Source organism: Hippichthys cyanospilos, chromosome 16, assembly GCF_059441005.1.
Source record: "Hippichthys cyanospilos isolate Australia breed blue-spotted pipefish chromosome 16, RoL_Hcya_1.0, whole genome shotgun sequence".
In the NCBI taxonomy this organism is placed as follows: domain Eukaryota; kingdom Metazoa; phylum Chordata; class Actinopteri; order Syngnathiformes; family Syngnathidae; genus Hippichthys; species Hippichthys cyanospilos.
This window is the reverse complement of record NC_142384.1, coordinates 8334846-8355478: the sequence shown is the minus strand read 5'-3', so window position 1 is coordinate 8355478 and position 20633 is coordinate 8334846. Positions and strand designations below refer to the sequence as shown.

The following is a 20633-nucleotide window of genomic DNA, read 5'->3' as shown; positions in this document are numbered from 1 at the left end:
AATCAGAAGGCAAATTGTCGCCCAAAAAAGACCATGCTACAATGAGGTTTTTTCTTCTTAAAAAATCACAATGAAAAGTAATGCTTTTTTTGCAAAAAAAAATTAACAATAACAAAAAAAGACCCAGTATCATTTTATATATATATATATATATATATATATATATATATATATATATATATATATATATATATATATATATATATATATATATATATATATATATATATATAGTATATATATTTCCTTAAAAGAAAAAAAAAGACCATGTATAATGAGGTTCTTTTTTTCACAAAAAAATGACCATGTATAGTAAGGCTTTTTTTAAATTTGAAAAAAAATTGAACATGTATAGTAAAGCATTTCTTTGCATAAATTTAACATGTATAATAAGGCATTTTTACACAAAAAAAGACCGTGTAGAGTAAAGCTTTGTTTCTCAAAAAACAAACATTTATATTGAGGCATTTTATCACAATAAACCACCATATATAGTAGGCTATACAAGGCTTTTATCATTCAAAAAGAAAATAACATGTATAGTCAGGCATTTCTTTGAAAAAAATAAGACCATATATAATGAGGCTTTTTTTTTGTAAAATAATGACCATGTATAGTAAGACTTTTTTTAATTTGGAAAAAAATGAACATGTTTAGTAAGGCATTTCTTTGCATGTATAAGGCATTTTTACAAAAAAACGACCATTATTAGTGAGGCTTTTTTATTTTATTATTTTAAAAAAAATAACCATGGCAATTAAGGCAAATAAGGCAATTAAAAAAAATAATGGTGTATAGTAAGGCTTTTTTATTTGCAATTAAAAAAATGACCAAGTATTGTAAGGCATTTTTATTTTGCAAAAATATAAACTCAACCGTGTATAAAAAGTCATTTTTTTCACCTAAAAAAACTTTTTTTTTCGCAAAAACAAAACATCTATATTAAGGCATTTTTTTCACAATAAACGACAATGTATAGTAAGTCTTTTTTCATTCACAAAAAAAGTTAACATGTATAGTCAAGCATTTCTTTGAAAAAAATGACCATATAGTGAGGCATTTTTACAGTGAGTGATACAGTGAGGCATTTTTTGTTGTTTTTTTTTTCACAAAAAATGACCGTGTATATTGGGTGCTTTTTTTTAAATGACCATGTACAGGCATTCCCCTCAATTTTTTGTGAAGAAATATTACTATAATTGACAAAATTATTTCAGTTAGGAAAAATGATTGCATGCAAGGCAATTTTTCACCCCCCAAAAATGACCAAGGTGTTTTTTGTTTGTTTTTTTGCAAAAACTGACCATGTATAGAAAGAGTTTCTTTATTTGCAACAAAATGAATATGTATAGTAAAGCATGTCTTTTCTTCACCAAATAATGACCATGCATGTATAAGACATCTTTTTTTATAAAAGACCCCCCCCTCCATAAAAAGTTTATACTACTACAGTACTACTATACTGAAAAATGAAAACAAATTATAGCTGTGTGCTTTTGTTTTCTCCCAAAAATTAAAATGTGGAGTATGAGTTTTTTCTTCTTCTTGTAAAAATTAACAATGACCATATATTTATTAAGGCGTTTTGTTTCATTAAAAAAAAGCATATAGCACGGGGTAGTTTGCAAAAAAATAACCATGTGTTTATTTTATTTTTTTTACCAAACAAGGACAATGTAAAAAACAAACAAACATGTATTGTAGGGGTGTCCAAACTGATTATTTTAATTTTATAATTTATTTTCCCACAGTGTTATTTTTATCATTGACTTCGAATTGAGTGTTTCCTTTTACATCTAGGGAATTCCCCCAACTTTTTTTTTTAACACATTGCAACATCAGACAAAGAGAACACGACAGCTTTCAATTTAATTTGGTCTTTTTCTTACAATGATCCAACATTCATCCTATTTAAATGATGTACAAGCTTCCAATGGGTCAGCGCGGCCCGCGGGCTTCCTTCTAGCTCTCGGGAAAGAGCGACTCCAGAACGCGAACCTGCGAGACGGCCACGGCCACGACCAGCACCATGCTGACGCACGACCAGAAGCTGACCCTCCACAGGTTGTTGTCCTGCAGGTGCTGGTCCCTGGTGTCGAAGGTCCTCAGCATGAGCTGGATCACGCGACCCCTCTGGATTAGGAGGTGCAAGGCGTCCAGACGGGCCTGCGAAAACGCCACAACAGCAATCATGGAATATCTTCCTCCAGCTCCCTCTAGTGGCTAGTGAAGGAATCACTGCATGAAATTTCGGCGGTATCTGGTTTTAATAGTACTGAACAATAAATACATTTGCATTAGGGAAATTAAGAGGGCGGGGCCATAGAGACACGAGGCGTGAGTTGGAGCGCAAGGTTTCAAACTTGGATTAGGGAATGGAAAACGGAAGCAAGTCCGATATTGTACATGGCTCAACTGCAACTTGCGGTTTTCCAGCGTGCCAAGAACCTTTCCGTGACGTGCCCCTCACCTTGAAGTCCTGCAGCTTGTATTCAAAAGTGTCGTTTGCGTTGATGTCCTCAACCAATTCTTCGTTTTCGACTGTCTCGTTGAGACTGCTGATGAGTAGCGTGAAGAACAGCATCTTCTCCTTTACCTTACTGAAACTGTTGTCGAAGCACAGCTGGTAGTCGCCTTGAATGGTACGTTCCAGCCTACAACAACACACATATATATATATATATATATATATATATATATATATATATATATATATATATATATATATATATATATATATATATATATATATATATATATATATATATATATATATATATATATATATATATATATGTAAATATGTAATACATGTATACAAACTAATGAATTTTTTACCATCCAACCAAATTATTTACAATTATATATATATAATTGTAAACCATTTTGTTAGATGTTTGATGATGGTTACATATTTACCTATTGACTTGTATTAACAGTGAATGCTTTTAAGTCAAGTGTGAATAATTAGTAAAACAAAAATATTTTCAAAAAAACTGTATAACATACATATATATATATATATATATATATATATATATATATATATATATATATATATATATATATATATATATATATATATATATATATATATATATATATATATATATATATATAGCTAATCAAACAGATGGCTAGCAAGGTAAATTGCAAGGCAGACAGCTAGGTAGATAGCGAGATGCTAGGAAGATGGATAAAAATGAAAAAAGAAAGGAAGAAAGAATACTTGTGGATGCCATGACTTTTCCTGTGGTCATCGAACTCTTTGCGGCCGGCGGGTGACACCATAGTAAAGCTCACATCCAGATTCGCTTGGCCAATCACCTGAAACGCACACACAAATTTCAGAATTTCTTTTCCTACTGATAAGGAGTTCATCAATTGGCTGCTTTCATTAAAAAAATATATAGAAGGATTTATGGATTAATTTTAAATTGTAAAAATATGTCTTTTTCTATTATTCATAATTGTTCATGCCTATATATACATTACTTTTTGTAAAATTAGGATTTTCCCTCCACACATTAGTATCACTATTACTTTTATTATTTTCTCAATCAATTAGTTTTACTATTGTAACATTTATTTGTACATATTACTTTATATTCTGAGCATTTATCTCAGATGTTTTTTTTTTCTTTGCTCACAAATTTATTTTTCTTCACCCACTTGTAACATTTTAAAGATTTTCAACTCTACTATTATGACTATTAAGACAACCCATCAAATTTCAAAGGATTTCTGGCATTATTACGGCTTGTGGTTTGTTAGCTTTCCTAAAAAATGTTGAAATTAGAAACAACAGCCTTGCAACAACTGTCATGTTTAATTATGACGGCTAATTACCAGGTGCCATCATCCCTATTGTTTAAAAGTGGCGTAACTCGTTTTACCGTCCTAAAAATCTCCTCTGACGATGAGCATGACGTGGCTCGGCTCACGTTCGCTCTTCCTGTCAACACAATGCCATTGTCAAACTCAACGTACTCTAAACACCCGCTAATTTAAAGTGACGCAATCAAGCGAAAGGGCAGTGGACGGCCGCACCTTTTTCAAACCACAATTCAACAAGTTGAGGAGCAAATAAAAAACATTTTACAATTGTTTTTGATTTGTTATCGTAACAACACATGTTGAACTGAAAAAAAAAATGGTTTAAATAGATTGTTCTTTATTTTCGGGTCTAGTTCTATCAATGGCCACTAGGGCGGCACACTTTGACGAAAGAAGCAAAGAAAGGGAGTACAGTGACGCCTCATTTTTTGCTAAAAAGAATCCTAAATGTTGCAATCCTCTCCCATCCTGCATTTTACACCTACAGAAAACAGCAAATAACGGAGGTTCACCGCGTTGCACAGTTTAAGCAAAATTAGCTGCCTATAGAACAATTTTCGCTTGGGAAATAGCAAAAACAAACAATTAATACCATAAAACAAGTGTATTTATTAGAGCTGTCAAAGAATTTGTCAAAATTTGCGATAGTTATTTTTTATAAAAGATTAAATCTATTTTTGATCATACATATCTGTTTTTTTTTTATAAATGCAAAGTATTTTGTTCATTTTTGTTAAACATGAAGCTGTTAACAATATGAAATGCCAGATATAATAATTATTTGCCCGGATTAATATGAACATCGCTCCAGATCCTCAAATTGAAGCATCGGCATGTCAGGACTTCAGATGTCGCCATGCACACTTAGAAATTTTCATCAAATAAAATTGAAGTAGGGCAAAACATTAAAAGCTCAATTTTCTTCCAGAACATTTCTTATATTTATGTATTCTTTGCCTACTCATAGCCCCCAAAATTATAGCATCAGGTGTCAGATTTTCAGCAATAAATGTTCAATGTTAATATTACAGGTGCGCCACCATTTTTATTTGTACATGTATACAATTACTTACTTTTGCATGCTACTTCTTTCAATGTCTATCTTTTAAAATATCTTTTTTGTCAGCGCTAAAAACTTGAAATCACAGCGAAAGCACAAGCCGCGATTGGAGGACCAACGCCTTGCTTTTGTTCCATTACTTTTGCCCGCATGAACAGATGCGCGTCTTTCTTCGTCGAAGGAAACTAAAGCCCACGCAAAAGCTACGGCGAGTGAGACGAGGTAGCGTACTCTGTATTCAAACTCCAGCCTGTTGTCCTTGTCCACAGTTTGGAAGAAGCAGTCCCTGCTGCCCGCCGGTAACAAGAAGGTAAACTCCAAGTCTTGACTGTCCGGCGAAGACGAAGCCCGGGCGGCGCCGGTGACCAGGCACGCCGCCACAGCTAGCCAACACGTTGGCGCCATGGTCCAAATCGCAGTGAGCGCAGAGGACCCGACGCTCGAGTCAAAACCTGCTGGGCCAGCCCGGCTCCAGTCATTCTTGTTTGTTAGCCCTGAGGCTGAGCGTCTGCCATCCGGGACGCCGGATCGTCGGGGTGGCTCGCTAGGGTAGTATTAGGGCTAAGTGACAAGCGTGGAAATGTGTGACACCTTTGCCGTCCAGATAAATCGGTTACTCCAACTTTCTTTCTATCAATTCTTTCATGGATGGGATCTGTAATCTGTAAAACTCACTTGAAATGAAAAGTACAAATAAATATTAATTAGATCATGTGCTTTTAAAGGTATACAGTGATCCCTCCTACTTCGTAATCTCAGGTATCGCAGACTTAGTACTTCAGGTTTTTTTCCAGGAAAAATAAAAAAAATATTTCAAAATAAAAAATCATTTAAAAAATGTGCAAAAATGTACAAAAATTGAAAAAAGCAAAATCAAATAACGAAGTAATATTAGTTAATAACTATGTTAAGAATTCTTCAAGCGTTAGAGATCGTGACGTCATTTATCTTATTTTGAAATGCATGCTTTTAATTTGTCGGGTCGCGTTGCATTTCCGTTTCCTGTTTTAAGTTCCTGTGCGTCATTCGGCTCGTTACGGTGACGCAGTGAATGACAACGTAAGCTCATATTTATAGTTTATTATCATTTATGTTGATAATGCACGCTACTGTCTATATTTAATAAGCGGTGAGTGTTTATTCTGTTTATGTGTTCGTTTGTGTAGAGGTTGCACTTTATAGTTAGTAGTTGTTAGTTGTTGCTAACCCGCTAATGTCAGCTAAAGATACAGTAAATTCATAGATAAAGTGTTTATATGTTAGTTGACTGACTTTAAGATTGTTGTTGATTTATTATTCAACAGATACTACATGATACACCATACATGAGCCAAAATAAATGTGAACTTCAACATGATGACTTGCGTACTCTTTCACCGGAGTCTTGGTGCAAATAACCAGTCCTGAGAACAAATTCTCAACAAACTAAGTAATATTAGTTATTTAATGAATATACAATAATGTTAATAAGGTTAATGTAATGTTAAATAATAGGAGAAAGGAAATAAAATAGGCAAAAAATTTTAAAAAAAAGGATTGTTTATGGTTACTGCGGCTATTTTGGGGCGTACATAGAAATCAAAGAACTGATACCCTACTTCGCGGGTTTCAGACTTCGCGGGGGGGTTGACAGCCCCCATTAACCGCGAAGTAGGGGAGATCACTGTACTACACATTCTCCAATCAGAGATGTGTGCATTCAAAATGAACCAGCGCTGATGAAATTCTGATGTTTTGGTAGGCTTTTACTGACATTTCGAACAGTTCATAGTTGCCCCCCGTTTCGTCCAAGGCAGGGGGAAAACATGCAGGACCGCGGCCCTCGAGGACCGACTTTGGACACCCCTGGTCTAAGGCCTTCAGTTCAAGCTGAAGGACTCAATTGAGGAACATGTACGGGATGAGAGTCAAGCACGCCTGCCACCACAAAGTACTTCCGATTAACCCATGATGAAGTTCAGATGTTCGAGTAGGCTTTTCCCGACATTTTGAACTGTTCATAAATCCTAAAACTCATGGTAAATGCCGGTCATATTAAATCCAAGCAGATCTGAGTAAATGTGAGTACATTTCTACAGTATCAAATGATTTAAAAGTGAAATACAACCGAACAGTGTTTAAACATACCGCTTTAAAATAGAGGCGAGGCCACAGCGAGAAGATTCAAATCCAGAAACTCTTTGCGGCTATCAAGTCGTAGAATTGCACACAGTCAAACGAGTACGGCACAGGAACTTGCGTTGCTGGGGGAACCACAAAAAAAAAAAACAACACCCGTTTTCTCACCTCTCGAGCATCCCATCACACGTTTCTACTCAGAAGCGTTTGACACCCTGACAGACATGAGGCAGCCGTCGTCTTTGTTCGTGGTGGACAGCCAGGCCGCCAGCCCGCCGCTGCCCCCCCGAGCAAACGGTAAGCGACGGCGCGGCGGCCGAGCTCAGACGCTTCTTTTTGCGCTGGTGAGTGTGGCACTGACCGGAATCGTCCTGGAGGGCCTGCTCATCTTCTACCTGCATTCAAGTCATTCCGTACAAGTAAGGAGGCCATCTGTATCTCTGATTGATGGATCACTTCACAAAGTTGAGGTTTTTTTTTTCATTTCTTAAAAGGATTTGCTTCAATTCTATTCATTTAATTATGAAAACTATTTCTCATTCCTGTTTTAGCAACATACATTTATATGAGATATTGACCATTAAATGTATAATTTGTTCGTTGAATATCGTTTGTCTTTTTTAACCTATTTACCATAGTATATTTTTTTAACATATACATTATTGACCATTAAATCCATTTCCATTACTATTTACCTTAATACGTATTTCACAATTTTGATGATGAATTATCTTACTTCTTTTTAGTGCTTAGCATTAAATATATTTCCCTTATATATATATAGAATTCCCTTCATTATTGTAAAACTTTAACCATTAAATGGATTTTGTCTTTATTTTTTTACAAATTCACAATGAAACATTTTATTAACACGTTGGATTCATGATCAAAACAGCCATTACATTTATTCATTTTCTATTTTCGTTTTCTATTGTTTATCAACTAAATAACAATATAGACCAAACTTTTTAGAACATTTTTCATTATTCAATGTAGACAAATTTTATCCTGATTTTTTGAAATATTTTTTTAAAATTATTCAATATATATAAATATTATAGTTTTTTTGAAAATATTTTTGTTTTACTAATTATTCACACTTGACTTAAAAGCATTCACTGTTAATACAAGTCAATAGGTAAATATGTAACCATCATCAAACATCTAACAAAATGGTTTACAATTATATATATATATATATATATATATATATATATATATATATATATATATATATATATATATATATATATATATATATATATATATTGTAAATAATTTGGTTGGATGGTAAAAAATTCATTGGTTTGTATACATGTATTACATATTTACCTATATATATATATATATATATATATATATATATATATATATATATATATATATATATATATATATATATATATATATATATATATATATATATATATATAGGTAGCCTTTCAAATGCTAAAAATGAGTCCCCAATATAAGTTCCAATCCTGCAAATATTCCCAGAGAATTGTCATCATTTCACCAATTGAAGTTACTGTCACGTAAAGTATTTTTCAGAAATCACAAGATGTTGACTCAAATAACTCCAAATCTTAACACGTCAGTCCCGATATAATGGTATATGTAGTATATGGTGGGTGAGCTTATTCTTACCACATAACACATACTGTACATAAGACATGAAGAACAAAATGAGCGAGCGTTTCCTGTCGTCTTATTGAGGTTGCTCGTCAATGGCAAAAGACAAACTCCACGGAGAGCCCGGGGCGAAAGGAAGTGGTCGACTTTTGAGTTTCCGCCGGCCTATTGTCTTCTCGCGCAAGCTAATGTTGCTTTCATCTCATCAAAGTGCTTTTGACATGTTCACTTTGCGTTACAGACGCCATCGGCATCGTTCTCGAAGATGATTGCAGGTATGCTGCCGCACCTTTAAATTCAACGGCAAAAAAAAAGACATGATATATTCAATTTATTAAAAAAAAGGCAAATAAAAAGTCTACATGTCAAGAAAATCCTACTAGAACAGCTGAAAATGATCTGGGGTGAATCAGTCACTTTAAATCGCAGCATCTGTGAGCTGACTTTAAATGAATGTGATTGGTTAATTATGATCACAGGTACAACCTCAATTATTAAGAGGGTGTGAGCACTTCTGCAATAACTTATATCAAAAGTTGGAGTTCAAACTTATGTTTTTTCCCCAATGTTTAAAAAAAAAAAAAATCCCAAATACCTTATTCAGGCAGGGATGTGTCGACTTTTTATACTTGCAAATGATAACCTTTTCCTCCTTTCCTAAAAGAAAAAAAGGAACCTCCTCACACGCCCGATCATCACAGTCCTCGTTCCAAACCACTCGAATGCCAGAGCGGTAAGTGCGAGAACATTTTAAGAGGGTGTGCACACTTATAACAACAACCTTTATTTATTTATTTACTGTATTTATACATACATACATGAATGTTACTATATGGATTTTCCTTTACGACCATTGCAGGTTTCGCTTGCTATTTTTCCTCTTTATCTGTCAGGCGAGTCAAAAAAAAAACAAAAAGAAAAAAGTGCATGGATTTTTATTTACGCATCTGCATTTGCGCATCTGTTGCAGACGTAGCTTGTTTTTGAACCTTGATATTTTTCCTCATTTTAACTCAGACAGGTCAAAATGTATAACTTTTATTTATTAAAAAGATAATTCACGTTTTTTTTTTTTTACTGGATTGCATGAATTTTTTTATTTATGATCACATTTATTGCAGGTTTATCTCACTTTTTTTCTTGCAATTTTTCTTCCTTTAAGGTCAGACCAGTCAAACATTAGCACTTTTATTCATTAAAAAAAAAAAAAAATCATCCTCTACTACATGGATATTTCATTTATTTACCTAACTATTTTTGAGCAATTTTTTCTTCCTTTAAGGTCAGACCAGTCAAAAAATTAGAGCTTTTATTCATTTAAAAAAAAACAAAACTGTACTACATGGATATTTCATTTATTAACCTCACTATTTTTCTTGATAATTTCATCCTAGGTCAAACCAGTAAAATTTGAGGTCTTTTATTAATTAATATTAATATTACTTTTCTTTTTTTAAGTCCTAAATTGGCAAACATTTTCAGGATTTGAGAGAAATTCATGGGTACGTTAACATTTAATTAATGGCTGTTGCGTACGCTTTCGGATGTTTTGCCTGTTTAGACTATCGGCCAAAAGTGGCGGGTAAAGGCTTAAATTAAATTAAAAAAAAAAAAAAAAAAAGCACATACATGGATTTTCAGTTATGACATATATATTGCAGATTTAGAATGTCACTTTTGGAGTAATTTTGATATAAAAATATACCTTTTAAACAGGGGTGTGTAGACTTTTTCTACACAGTAAATATGTTCTTTTTCTGCTCCCCCAACAGCAAAAACGGATTCTCCTCAGACATGGATTCCTCATGTCCCTCCTTCCAAACCAGCAGCACACCTGATGAGTACGTTTTTTTTTAATGATTATTTTCGGATAAAAGCAGTTCGAAGGTTAAAATAAAAGCAAAAAACTGGAGCTTGTGGCCAATTAGAAGATTGCATCATGTTAATACAGAGGTCGTACTTCACGCAGATAACAAAGGCGCCATTTCCGGCAAAGGCGTGGTCGGCTGGGACCTTAATTCGGAGCACCTCCTCAGCGACGTGGGCTACAAGGACGGGAGGCTCGTGATCCGCCGCGACGGCTTCTATTTCGTCTACTCCAAATTGTCCTTTCACAACAGCGGGGTCTTCCACCACGTGGTCATGAGGCGCACCAGCAGGCACGGCCACGCCGTCCCGCTACTGCAGGCCAGGAAAATTTCCTCGGCCGACGACAACATCGGCGAAACTTTCCTAGGCGGGGTTTTCCAACTGTTCAAAGAAGATGCGTTGTTTGTCAAAGTCAGCGACGTCTCCAAAATAGTAAGAGTCGTCGCAAATGAGAACGTCTTTGGCGCGTTTATGGTATAACCGCGTTGGATGATGTCATTCAAATTTTCAAGTTAGCTTTTTGCCTTTGTGTGCTACGGTCAGAGCCTGTTCTAAGATTACAATGTTGCTTTGGCGCCACCTAGTGGCATCTAAATGTAATTACAGACATATTATGGCGTGGCGGTGTCAATTACGTCAATATTTTTGTTCTTTCCTTGTTGGAAACGCTCAACTGCTGAAATCAAAGCCGAAAAAAAAACCCCTACAAGATCGAGGTAACATTTTAAATAAGTAAATATTCCTCAAACATTGTTAAATTTTGATAAAGATGACGTGCAAAAATGTACAGATATGGAAATATTATGCATCCCATTTTCAGGTTGTACTATGGAAATTGAGTAATGTTTATTAACTATTGAAAAGATTAAATTCTGAGAATTTGCACATTTTTCAAGTGAAAAAAAGACTCTTTAATTACACTGTTCCACTAGATTGTGCTTTTTTTGTTGTGGACGTTCTTCTTCAATAATACTTGCAATTTTTCTTCCTTTTAAATCAGTCCAGTGAAAAAAATAGCAATTTTACACATTAAAAAAACAATCAACCTCTGATACATGGATTCTAATTCTTGACAAAATTTATTGCAGGTTGACCTCATTATTTTTCTTGATATTTTAAATGAATTCAACCTCCGATTGTCATTCGTGACAAAATCTATTGGATTTATATTTTCCTCCTCCTCAGCCAATCGAGGCAAAAAATATTTTGATTTTATGTACAGTAGTTTTCAAAAGTAAAAATAAACTGAAAAGCAACCAAAAAAAAGGTCAATCTCTTATTTGCTTCAAGCAATTCAGGGAATGTAACTCCTGTGATAAAATGAGGGAACACAGAAATGGATAATTGATTAGTTATCTATATCTGATGAGAAATTGTAATCATGAGTTTTGAGAAAAACACATTTAAAGGTTTGGCACAGTGCACATTGCCTACTAATTCTATACAGTATTTTTATACACTTAGACTACAATTTGAACCTTTTGGCTGCTGGGAAATGAAACAAGGCCTTAAGCAGGTCGTTTTTGTGTATATCTCAATTTGGACATCTCTGTCAAAAATGTGAATTTCAGTCCATAGTTTAAAACTAAACTCCACCACATTATGGCGTAGCGAAAATGCCAAAACTCAAATCAATAAATGTACCATTAAATGATGAAATACAATTTGTAATTAATTGAATGTTTCATTAAGTGTCCTTAATTAAATAAATGTTTCAATAATTAAACGCTTCGTTTATTAAATAAATCAATGTTTCATTACATGTGTACTTAATGAATGAAATGACCATATATATCATTATCCATCTTACTTCACGGCTCTGTGTTGCATAATTATGTTTTATGACTTCATTTTATCCGCCAAACTCTCCCGTCAGAGTTTGACGGGCCCAAACACTTGATTGGTGTGACCCTACTCTTCGAGTCAGGACAATAGTTAACAGCAGGTGAATGAGAAGCGCATAAAATCCAGCAGAGGGCGCTCTTTTCCCTTGTCAATTTGAAACGGTGTTTATGCAAGGAATACTGTGCTGCAGAAATAATCAACAGGTCTCCTCAATAGTAAATCATTTTTGTGCGCTTGTTTGCGTGAACCGTATTTGAACATTTTCAGGAGAAAATAAAACTAAATTACGGTGAGCAAATTGGTGGATTGCTCTTTTTGGAAAATGAAATGACGTATAAAGTTATACTAGTAGTAGGCTATTATACACGTAATTTTTAAATGGACAATATATATATATATATATATATATATATATATATATATATATATATATATATATATATATATATATATATATATATATATATATATGTATCATCGGATTTATGTATCATTCGGTTTATGTTGCGTACAGCAGGTTAATGAGTAGCGCATAAAATCCAGCAGAGGGCGCTCTTTTTCCTTGTCAATTTGAAACTGTGTTTATGCAAAGTATTCCGCGCTGTAGAAATAGTCAACAGGTCTCGGCAATAGTAAATAATTTTTGTGCGTTTGTTTGTGTGAAGCGTATTTGAACATTTTCTGGAGAAAATGAAACTGAATCACGGTGAGCAAATTGGTGGATTGCTCTTTTCTGAAATGACGTAGACAATTATACTAGTGGTAGGCTATTATAAACGTAATTTTTAAATGGACAATCTCTCCTTGCTAGAGTTTAGTCGCTTAGTTGTTTTGATGCGAGTATGAGCTTCTGAAAGCAATGACAGTTGAGGTTTGCTGCTCGGCAAGATTGGGCGACAGTGGAAAGAAAGCATCACAGGCAAGAACTATGACTAGTGAGCTCCGATGAACTCAAATGAGGTGGCCAGAGGAAGGAGAACTTTCATTGTTGTGTGTTGCCCTGTCATTAGGCGCATTATTGGAGGTGAGTAGGGGCATTCCTCGACTACAGAGGGGGCTTTAATTACAAACTTTCATTTCACACTTTCATTTCACACTTCCTGCCCATTGTCAGAGGCAGCTGTTGTTGAACGCAAACTGATGATTACACAACTTCACAGACTAACAAAAAGTATGTTGCTATTCGAAAACAAATGATGCATCAGCACATGTAGACTAAACAATATCATGATTATATTTGTGTAGCTTATTGTGTTACTTAAAAGTAGTTTGTGTGTGCCTGATTGCGTTATTGTGACCTCTGGCGGCCAAATTGTGCACACCACGAATGAATTCTAACGCACACAAATCATAATTCTATGTGATAATAATGTTTGTAAAAATAATGACATTACAGAATGCTATTTTGGCACAGATGAAAGTGTCAGACCTTTTTTCATGAAACTCATATTAGATGGTGCAAGTGTACCCAATGACAAAAAAAATGCACGCAACTTCATCAAATATGTGTTTCTTATGTGAACTGATTTAATAAAAAATATCGAATGCAAAAAAATATGAAAATGCTTGCATTACATTCACCATTTCAAAATACTATACACAGTGATCACTACAAAAAAATAAGTAATAATATCAGATCACGGTATATGAACAGCAATATAGGCAGGGAAATCAACGCAACTTAAAAAAAGCGAGTCTCCATAAATGTTAAACAATAAATAAATACAATATAAATATCTCAAATCAATCAGCAATTGAGCTGAACAGTCACATGTTAAATACAGTGCATCGGAAAGGTTTTGAAAGAACTTCATTTTTTCCCACATTTTGTCACGCTATTAAAATATACTCTTGCCTCAAAATTCTACTGCTGAAAAACGACCCCACAGCATGATGCCGCCACCACCATGCTTCACTGTAGGCATGGTACGCAGTCTGCCATTCACACCAAAGAGTGCAATCTTTGTGTCATCAGACCAGAGAATTTTGTTTCTCATGGTGTGAGAGTCATTCAGGTGGACACCAATTAAGCTGTGAAAGCATCCTTAGGAGGATCGGTGGAAAGAGGATGCACCTGAGCTCAATTTTGAGCTGTGAAAACTGATGTCAATTTGATTTCTCAGTTTTCTATTTTTAATACATACTAAAATTCCAAAATTTCACAATGTCTGATGAGGTATTGTGTGTAGAATTTTGTGGTAAGCGATTAATCAAATACAATTTGAAATAAGGCTGTAAATATAACAAAATGTGGAAAAAGTGAGTACTTTCCGGACGCGCTATATATGAAAGATAACAATCAAAAGTCAAGTATAAAACAAAGAGGATGTTTTTTTTTTCCATCACGTACATCATCGCATACAATTTCCACACAAGGAAAAATAATCACTTCAGGTGGAAAATAACTGTAATGATGGGGATTTTTTTTCTTTTGCTTAACAAAACAACCCCCCCCCCCAAAAAAAAAAAAAAAAAGAATTGCAATTTCTGTTATATCAGAAAACGGATTACAGGGTTAAGCATTAAAAGTGGGCAAACCCTAACCCTAACCAGCTACATATTGTAACAAGACAGCAACAGATTTAAATGTATACAATCAATATTTATAAATAAAGTAATTTTAGGATGACCGTTACCATTTGGAGGAACATTACGCCTTGATCATGTAGATGAGGTCCAGGTGGGTGAGCGCTTCCGCGCAGTCCACCTGGACAACCGGAGGGAAGACGGTGACCTCCAGGCGTCCTTCCCCGGCGGACAGTTCCGCCGCCTTGGAGAGGGCGCCCGTGCTGCACGTGTCGGCGTGAACGCGGCCCCGCAGGAGGACCCGGGCGCCGCGCTTCAGGCTCACCGTTACTTGCTGCGAGGCCTCGCACGACGACAGGGTCACGCGGAGGCTAAGGAAATAAAAGCCGTCCTTCAGGACGGCCAGCGAGGGACCCGACTCGGACATCAGGTCTGCGTTTGGGTGCCTCGCCACCCATTCGATCGCGCCGCCCGCTGCGAGAAACCGCAATGCCGTTTTAGTCGACTCAGATGAGCAGCGCGCGCGTCTTCTGACTTGAACTTTAAACTGACTTTATTGTCAGAATTCCCGCTTTAAAGAATACGGACGTTATTCGCATTTTGAAGTTTTGGATTCGCATTTTGAAGTTATAATTTGGACAACCGTCAGAAATGTCAAACTTTTCCCACGTTTTCATTATTTACAGACTTATCAAAGTGAGGATTTTGAGAATGAAGAACTTTGACTTTAAAGAAGTCTAAGGAATTCTAACTTTATTCTCAGCACTCTCATAATTCTGATTTTATCCTCAAACTTTTAAACTTTTCTCAGATTTTTATTTCCACACTTATCAAAGTGAGTATTTTGAAAACAGTAAGGATTTTGAATGGAAAGAATTCAGATATTAGAGTGAGAATTCTGCCTTTTGTCCCAAATGCTAACAATTCTGACTTTATTCTTAGAAATGACACACTTATCTTACAGTTCGTTTTATTTACACACATGACAGCGTGAGAATCTTGAAAATAAAGTGAGGAATTGGATTTTAAAATGAGAATTTGAGGCATAAAGTTAGAATTCAGACTTACAGTGAGAATTATTACTTTAAATTTTGAAGTGCAAAAGAATTTTAAAGTGAAAATTCTTGCTAAGTTTTCTTCTTACACATATATCAGATTAAGAATTTTGACTAAAGTTGAAATTCTGAGAAAGATTAAGATTTCATTCAGATTGAGAATTTTTTTTCATTTTCAAAATTCTCACTCCAGGGTCTGAATGATCAGACTTATTTTACTTGAAATTGATTGAAAATGTATGCATTCATAGGCATGAGCATTCTGAAAAAAAAAATTCTGGGCACAGAATTCTGACTTTATTCTCAGAATTTTTACTTCATTGTGAGAATTCTTCCTTTAGTCAAAATTCTCAATTCGTCTCACACCATAAGCATAATATAAGGTAGTCATTTTTGAGTTCACATTTTCCATATATAGAGACAACATGGCGGTGAAGAGGCCTCGCATTGAATTCGAGTGATTTTTGCTATTACCTCTGACTGCCGTGTAGCTTAGCATTCTGCCTTCACCCCACTGAGATGGCGCTTCAATGAGAGACTATCAAAAGGAGGATCACGTCGATTAAAATTCGCTACTTGTTCATGAGAAAGAAATGAGAAAAATGTGGGCTGAGAGAGTCAAAGACCCGCACCCAAAAGTGAGAGCGTAGCGCTATCATTTCCCCGAAGGAGGCGATGACGTGAGAGCTGAGCGGGGAAAGGCTCTATAATGTGACAGAAGCATAAAGACAGGAAGCAGTTGAGGCGGCTTCGGGTTGCCAAAATTGAAGACAGCTGGCATGTTTGTGTACATTTGATTACGTTTCAAGCTTGGCCTTGGCAGGATGAAAGCATGAAAGCATGAACTGAGCAAAACGAGAACTGATTCTTGTATTACCGAATGATTCCTCTTGAACGGCATCAGGTCATGTGACACTTCATTCATTCGCTTCTGTGAAAGCAGAAAAAAAAAATCAAAGCACTTTTCTTGTTGACGTAATAAAATAGTTGATATGGGGTGGTTTTCGAGAGGCACAAAAAAAACCTAGTTGGATATATTTTGGTTTTTACAATTCTTTCTAATCTTCTTCAATTATGATAAAAATGTTAACATAGTTTTAGAACTAAAAATGTTGGGCCCTGAATACATGAATGGAAAAATGAAAGGATAAATAATCTGCTATATATGTACTGTATGTACAGGTACATACATAAATGTATATACATTATATAGAGACAAGTAGAAATTTGTGTGTGTGTGTGTATGTATACATACATATATATATATATATATATATATTTACACACACACACACACACACACACTCTGTATATGGGGTGCTGGCCCTCAGACCTGTTCTGCAAAAGTTTAAAAGTAAGAGAACACTGTGATATTGTAACAACATTGTTGACATTGTGATTTACTAACAATTATGTATATATGAAAAATACATGACATATTATACTTGATTTACAGATTTAGTAAAGCCATTTCTTACTAATTGTGAGAAATCAATGACATGATTGGGGTCTTCACATAAACTGGTAGCCCTTTGTATTACTGTAGTAGTACCAAATAGTAGCTCTGGGCTGTCCAAGTTAAATTGTTGCTTTTGGGCATCATTTTACTTTGGAAAGTTCCTTGATAGCTCATTAGAGCTCAAGTAACCATGTGTTAGAATCTTCATGGAAATGCAATTAATCATGATTATTCATGGAGATTTGAAGATGATGCAAATTGAATACATGTGGATGTTTTTATGTATTTATTAATTTTTATAAATGTTTGCGCTATGATTGATCTAAAATGTTAAAAATGGCTTCCTCTTTTTCACTATGCACCATGCAACAGGGATCCCACCCAACGTTAGCAATATATAAAATGATACAGTACAAGAAAACTAATTCCGAGACCACCAAAGGCAAAATGTCACGCTGCAAGACCGCAAGCAGGTGAAGAGTTCTCACCAGCTGCACTGTTACACAAACCGCACGTGGTTGAAGATACGCCCGTGATGTAGAAGTGACAAAAAGATAACAGCAGATTGAACATGCCTAGATGGTCTCACCGTGTTGCTGTGCCCTGCGCCTGAGAAGTACAAGATGATCCACGCCACCTGGATGATGGAGAGCATGGTGGTCCACACCGGGAGGATGGAGATGAGGATTTGCTGGCTCGGAGAAGGCATGATGTGAAAACTAAAACGCGCAAAAGTCAAGAAGCTAAGAAGGTTCTGATGTGATGAAATGTGAGCGCGCGCGCTGTCACTGCACAGTGGAATTCACCTTAATGGTAATTCCCCTGTAAATCAAAATTGTGTGGTACCTCCACTCACGTCAAGTAGTGGCTCACTCAAGAATGAATCATCTGCTTCCTTTTGATCAGTGCCTAGCAACAAAACGAAAACACAACATTAAAAAATCACAACAACCCAGAAGATGTATGAATATGTGACTCAAAGAATGTTATTGGTCTACGCCACAGGTGTCAAACTCAAGGCCCGGGGGCCAGAACCGGCCCGCCACATTATTTTATGTGGCCCGCCAAATGCTGATTTGATTTCAAGTTTCTAGCTAAACTTGCAGATAGCCTTCAAAAATAACCATTTTCTGTTCCCGATCTATCTTTTGAACAGTTTTTATCGGCCTTTGTTTTCAAAACTAGGTAAAGATGTAAACCAGCAAATACGGCGTTTATTAGACACATGTTTTTCTATTTTTAAGTCCTACATTTTCAGGATTTTAGAGAAATTAAAGGGGTACGTTAAAATTGAAGCATTTTTAGACTATTTTTAGATTCATTCCGGCCCTCTAACAGAAACCTTAAGTACAAATGTGGCCCACGCTAAAAATCAGTTTGACACCCTTGGTCTACGCCTACCCCTACCCTTTCTAAAAATACATACCATGTTTCTCAGACAATAAGCTGCACCCTATCATAAAATGCACCAGTAAAAATTCAGCAGAAATTTAGTTTTTGTCAAGCTGCAGGTTGTAACATCAGATATTTAGGCAGATGGATGGAACATGGATGATTTTGAAATGTTTTTATTTAAGACATTCATCATATCTTCTGCAGATTGAACACACCTGCATGTTTAGAAATAAGAGCAGGGGCAACAACATATTTTCAACAACACCGACGCGCTCGGATTGTTTGAATACTGCACCAACCCAACAGTAAAACACCTGATTGGTTCATTATTGGACAGTGCCCTCTTGTGGCAGTTCGAACTCAACACCAAAACTTTGATAGTGTATTCTAACTCCCTTTGTTTAGTGGGAGATTGCCCCCTGGTGGCTAATTAAAAAAGTTGAACTGCAAGGTTCAAAGTGGGAGAAAAAAGTAGACTTTTATTGTCAGAATTTACGGTATGTATGGATGAACGTCCTAGCGGTTTAACAAAATTGACAATACATATATACATACATAAATAAATAAATGAAACAAAGTACCTTAAAATCATTATTATCTAAAGTTAAAGCCAGAAAATTGCAAATGACATCATAATGTATTATGCCAGTCTTGTGTGGAGGGCTCCCCTGGCACCCAGTACGCCGGGAACAGACTTTGGTTTTGCGGTGTCAAATGTAATTGCACATCTACAGCACCAGGTGGTGCAAGTGGTACTCTCATTGTCAAAGCCTGTGTGGGAGTTAAGATCTTTTAAAATTTTTGTCTACAACCTTATTTCCTCCATCACATTTATTATTAATATGACAGTCCGCACAAAAGTATTTTTTTTCCAGCATCAAAGAGTTCAATTGGTCAAACATGTTTCTAGTTCAATCAAGGGTGGACATATTTTTGTATTTCAGGCACTAAGAAATATATTTTTTATCTATACAGTATTTCGTATAGTTTCAGACTACCCTGTAACATGAAAAGTTGTTAACATTTTTGAAACCTGATTCAATTTTTTTTTTCTTTTGTTAACATTAAAGAAGGACACAGACCTCGCTAGAGGTCGCCAAAATGTCGCCGGAGATCAGAAAACGCACTGCTCTTATTGCAAATACTGTCAACTTTAAACAAGTTCAAAATTTCCTTGCAACAAGAGGAACGTCAAGTGACCACTGGTGACATTTTGCGGACCTTGAACGAATCCTGAGAAGATCAAAATAGCCTCTTACCTTCACCCTCACCGAAGTTCGACCCGGCCCCCAGTGGGAAAGGTAAATTTGAACTCGAGAATGATTTGGCTTCTGTTGTATTTACCACATTTAAACGCATGGTGGTGCTGCAGAACCACTAAATAGTCTCACCATGATCAGCTAAACTGTGGTGGGACCGAATCACATTACATGCTCATAAACTGACACATATTGTTAAATTGTGTTAAAAAGTAACTCAACAAAGATACTTCGTGAATTTACAACTCAGATGACTCTCAATGGTGAAGATATTTCCCTACGAGAATTCTTATCGGGGATAAATGAATGAACAGTAGTAGTAATTATATTTTCGGTGAATCAAACCAATCTGGGAACATTAAGATTTTTTATGTCATTTGCATCCATCCATTAAAAAACAAAAAAAAAAACAGTAGTAAGTAAGTGTAGCTAATAAAGTGTCTGGTAGTTAGGCCTGGCACCGTGACAGTGGATCAATTAATGTTGTAATGTAGGTCATGGCAAATCGAACGGGTCAGCTCAAGATTGATCTGTGATCCATTGATTTGGCCTTGAGCAGTTAAGTTAAGCTAACGTAT

The 20633-nt window shown here is 35.5% G+C and overlaps 3 protein-coding genes across 8 annotated transcripts in view; 1 reads left to right on the top strand and 2 right to left on the bottom strand.

The window, feature by feature from the left end:
• Nucleotides 1-1714: 1714 nt before the first annotated feature.
• Nucleotides 1715-5325, bottom strand: LOC148410397 (transmembrane emp24 domain-containing protein 1-like). The gene is made up of 4 exons (XM_088436355.1): nucleotides 5129-5325; nucleotides 3230-3327; nucleotides 2471-2654; nucleotides 1715-2166 (listed from the first exon to the last, which is right to left on the bottom strand). Exons 1-4 carry the CDS (start codon nucleotides 5300-5302, stop codon nucleotides 1963-1965), a joined length of 660 nt encoding a protein of 219 aa, XP_088292481.1. The 5' UTR covers nucleotides 5303-5325; the 3' UTR covers nucleotides 1715-1962.
• A 1802-nt stretch (nucleotides 5326-7127) lies between these two features.
• tnfsf14a (TNF superfamily member 14a) lies at nucleotides 7128-11406 on the top strand. The gene is made up of 5 exons (XM_088436354.1): nucleotides 7128-7434; nucleotides 8889-8922; nucleotides 9312-9380; nucleotides 10420-10488; nucleotides 10617-11406. Exons 1-5 carry the CDS (start codon nucleotides 7240-7242, stop codon nucleotides 10994-10996), a joined length of 747 nt encoding a protein of 248 aa, XP_088292480.1. The 5' UTR covers nucleotides 7128-7239; the 3' UTR covers nucleotides 10997-11406.
• A 2627-nt stretch (nucleotides 11407-14033) lies between these two features.
• The window catches only part of LOC148410393 (uncharacterized), a 58187-nt gene continuing 51587 nt past the window's right edge, over nucleotides 14034-20633 (bottom strand). For 3 of the 6 annotated variants that reach the window (XM_088437425.1, XM_088437424.1, XM_088437427.1), the window contains 6 exons: nucleotides 18258-18310; nucleotides 17991-18120; nucleotides 16820-16873; nucleotides 16575-16646; nucleotides 16417-16480; nucleotides 14034-15361 (listed from right to left, as the gene is read on the bottom strand). In XM_088437425.1, the coding sequence (XP_088293551.1) occupies nucleotides 15012-15361; nucleotides 16417-16480; nucleotides 16575-16646; nucleotides 16820-16873; nucleotides 17991-18110 (660 nt within the window). In that variant the 5' untranslated portion in view covers nucleotides 18111-18120; nucleotides 18258-18310 and the 3' untranslated portion in view covers nucleotides 14034-15011. Of the gene's footprint in view, nucleotides 15362-16416; nucleotides 16481-16574; nucleotides 16647-16819; nucleotides 16874-17990; nucleotides 18121-18207; nucleotides 18311-20633 lie in introns of those variants that run through there. The other 3 variants (XM_088437426.1, XM_088437429.1, XM_088437428.1) reach the window with 3 other exon arrangements.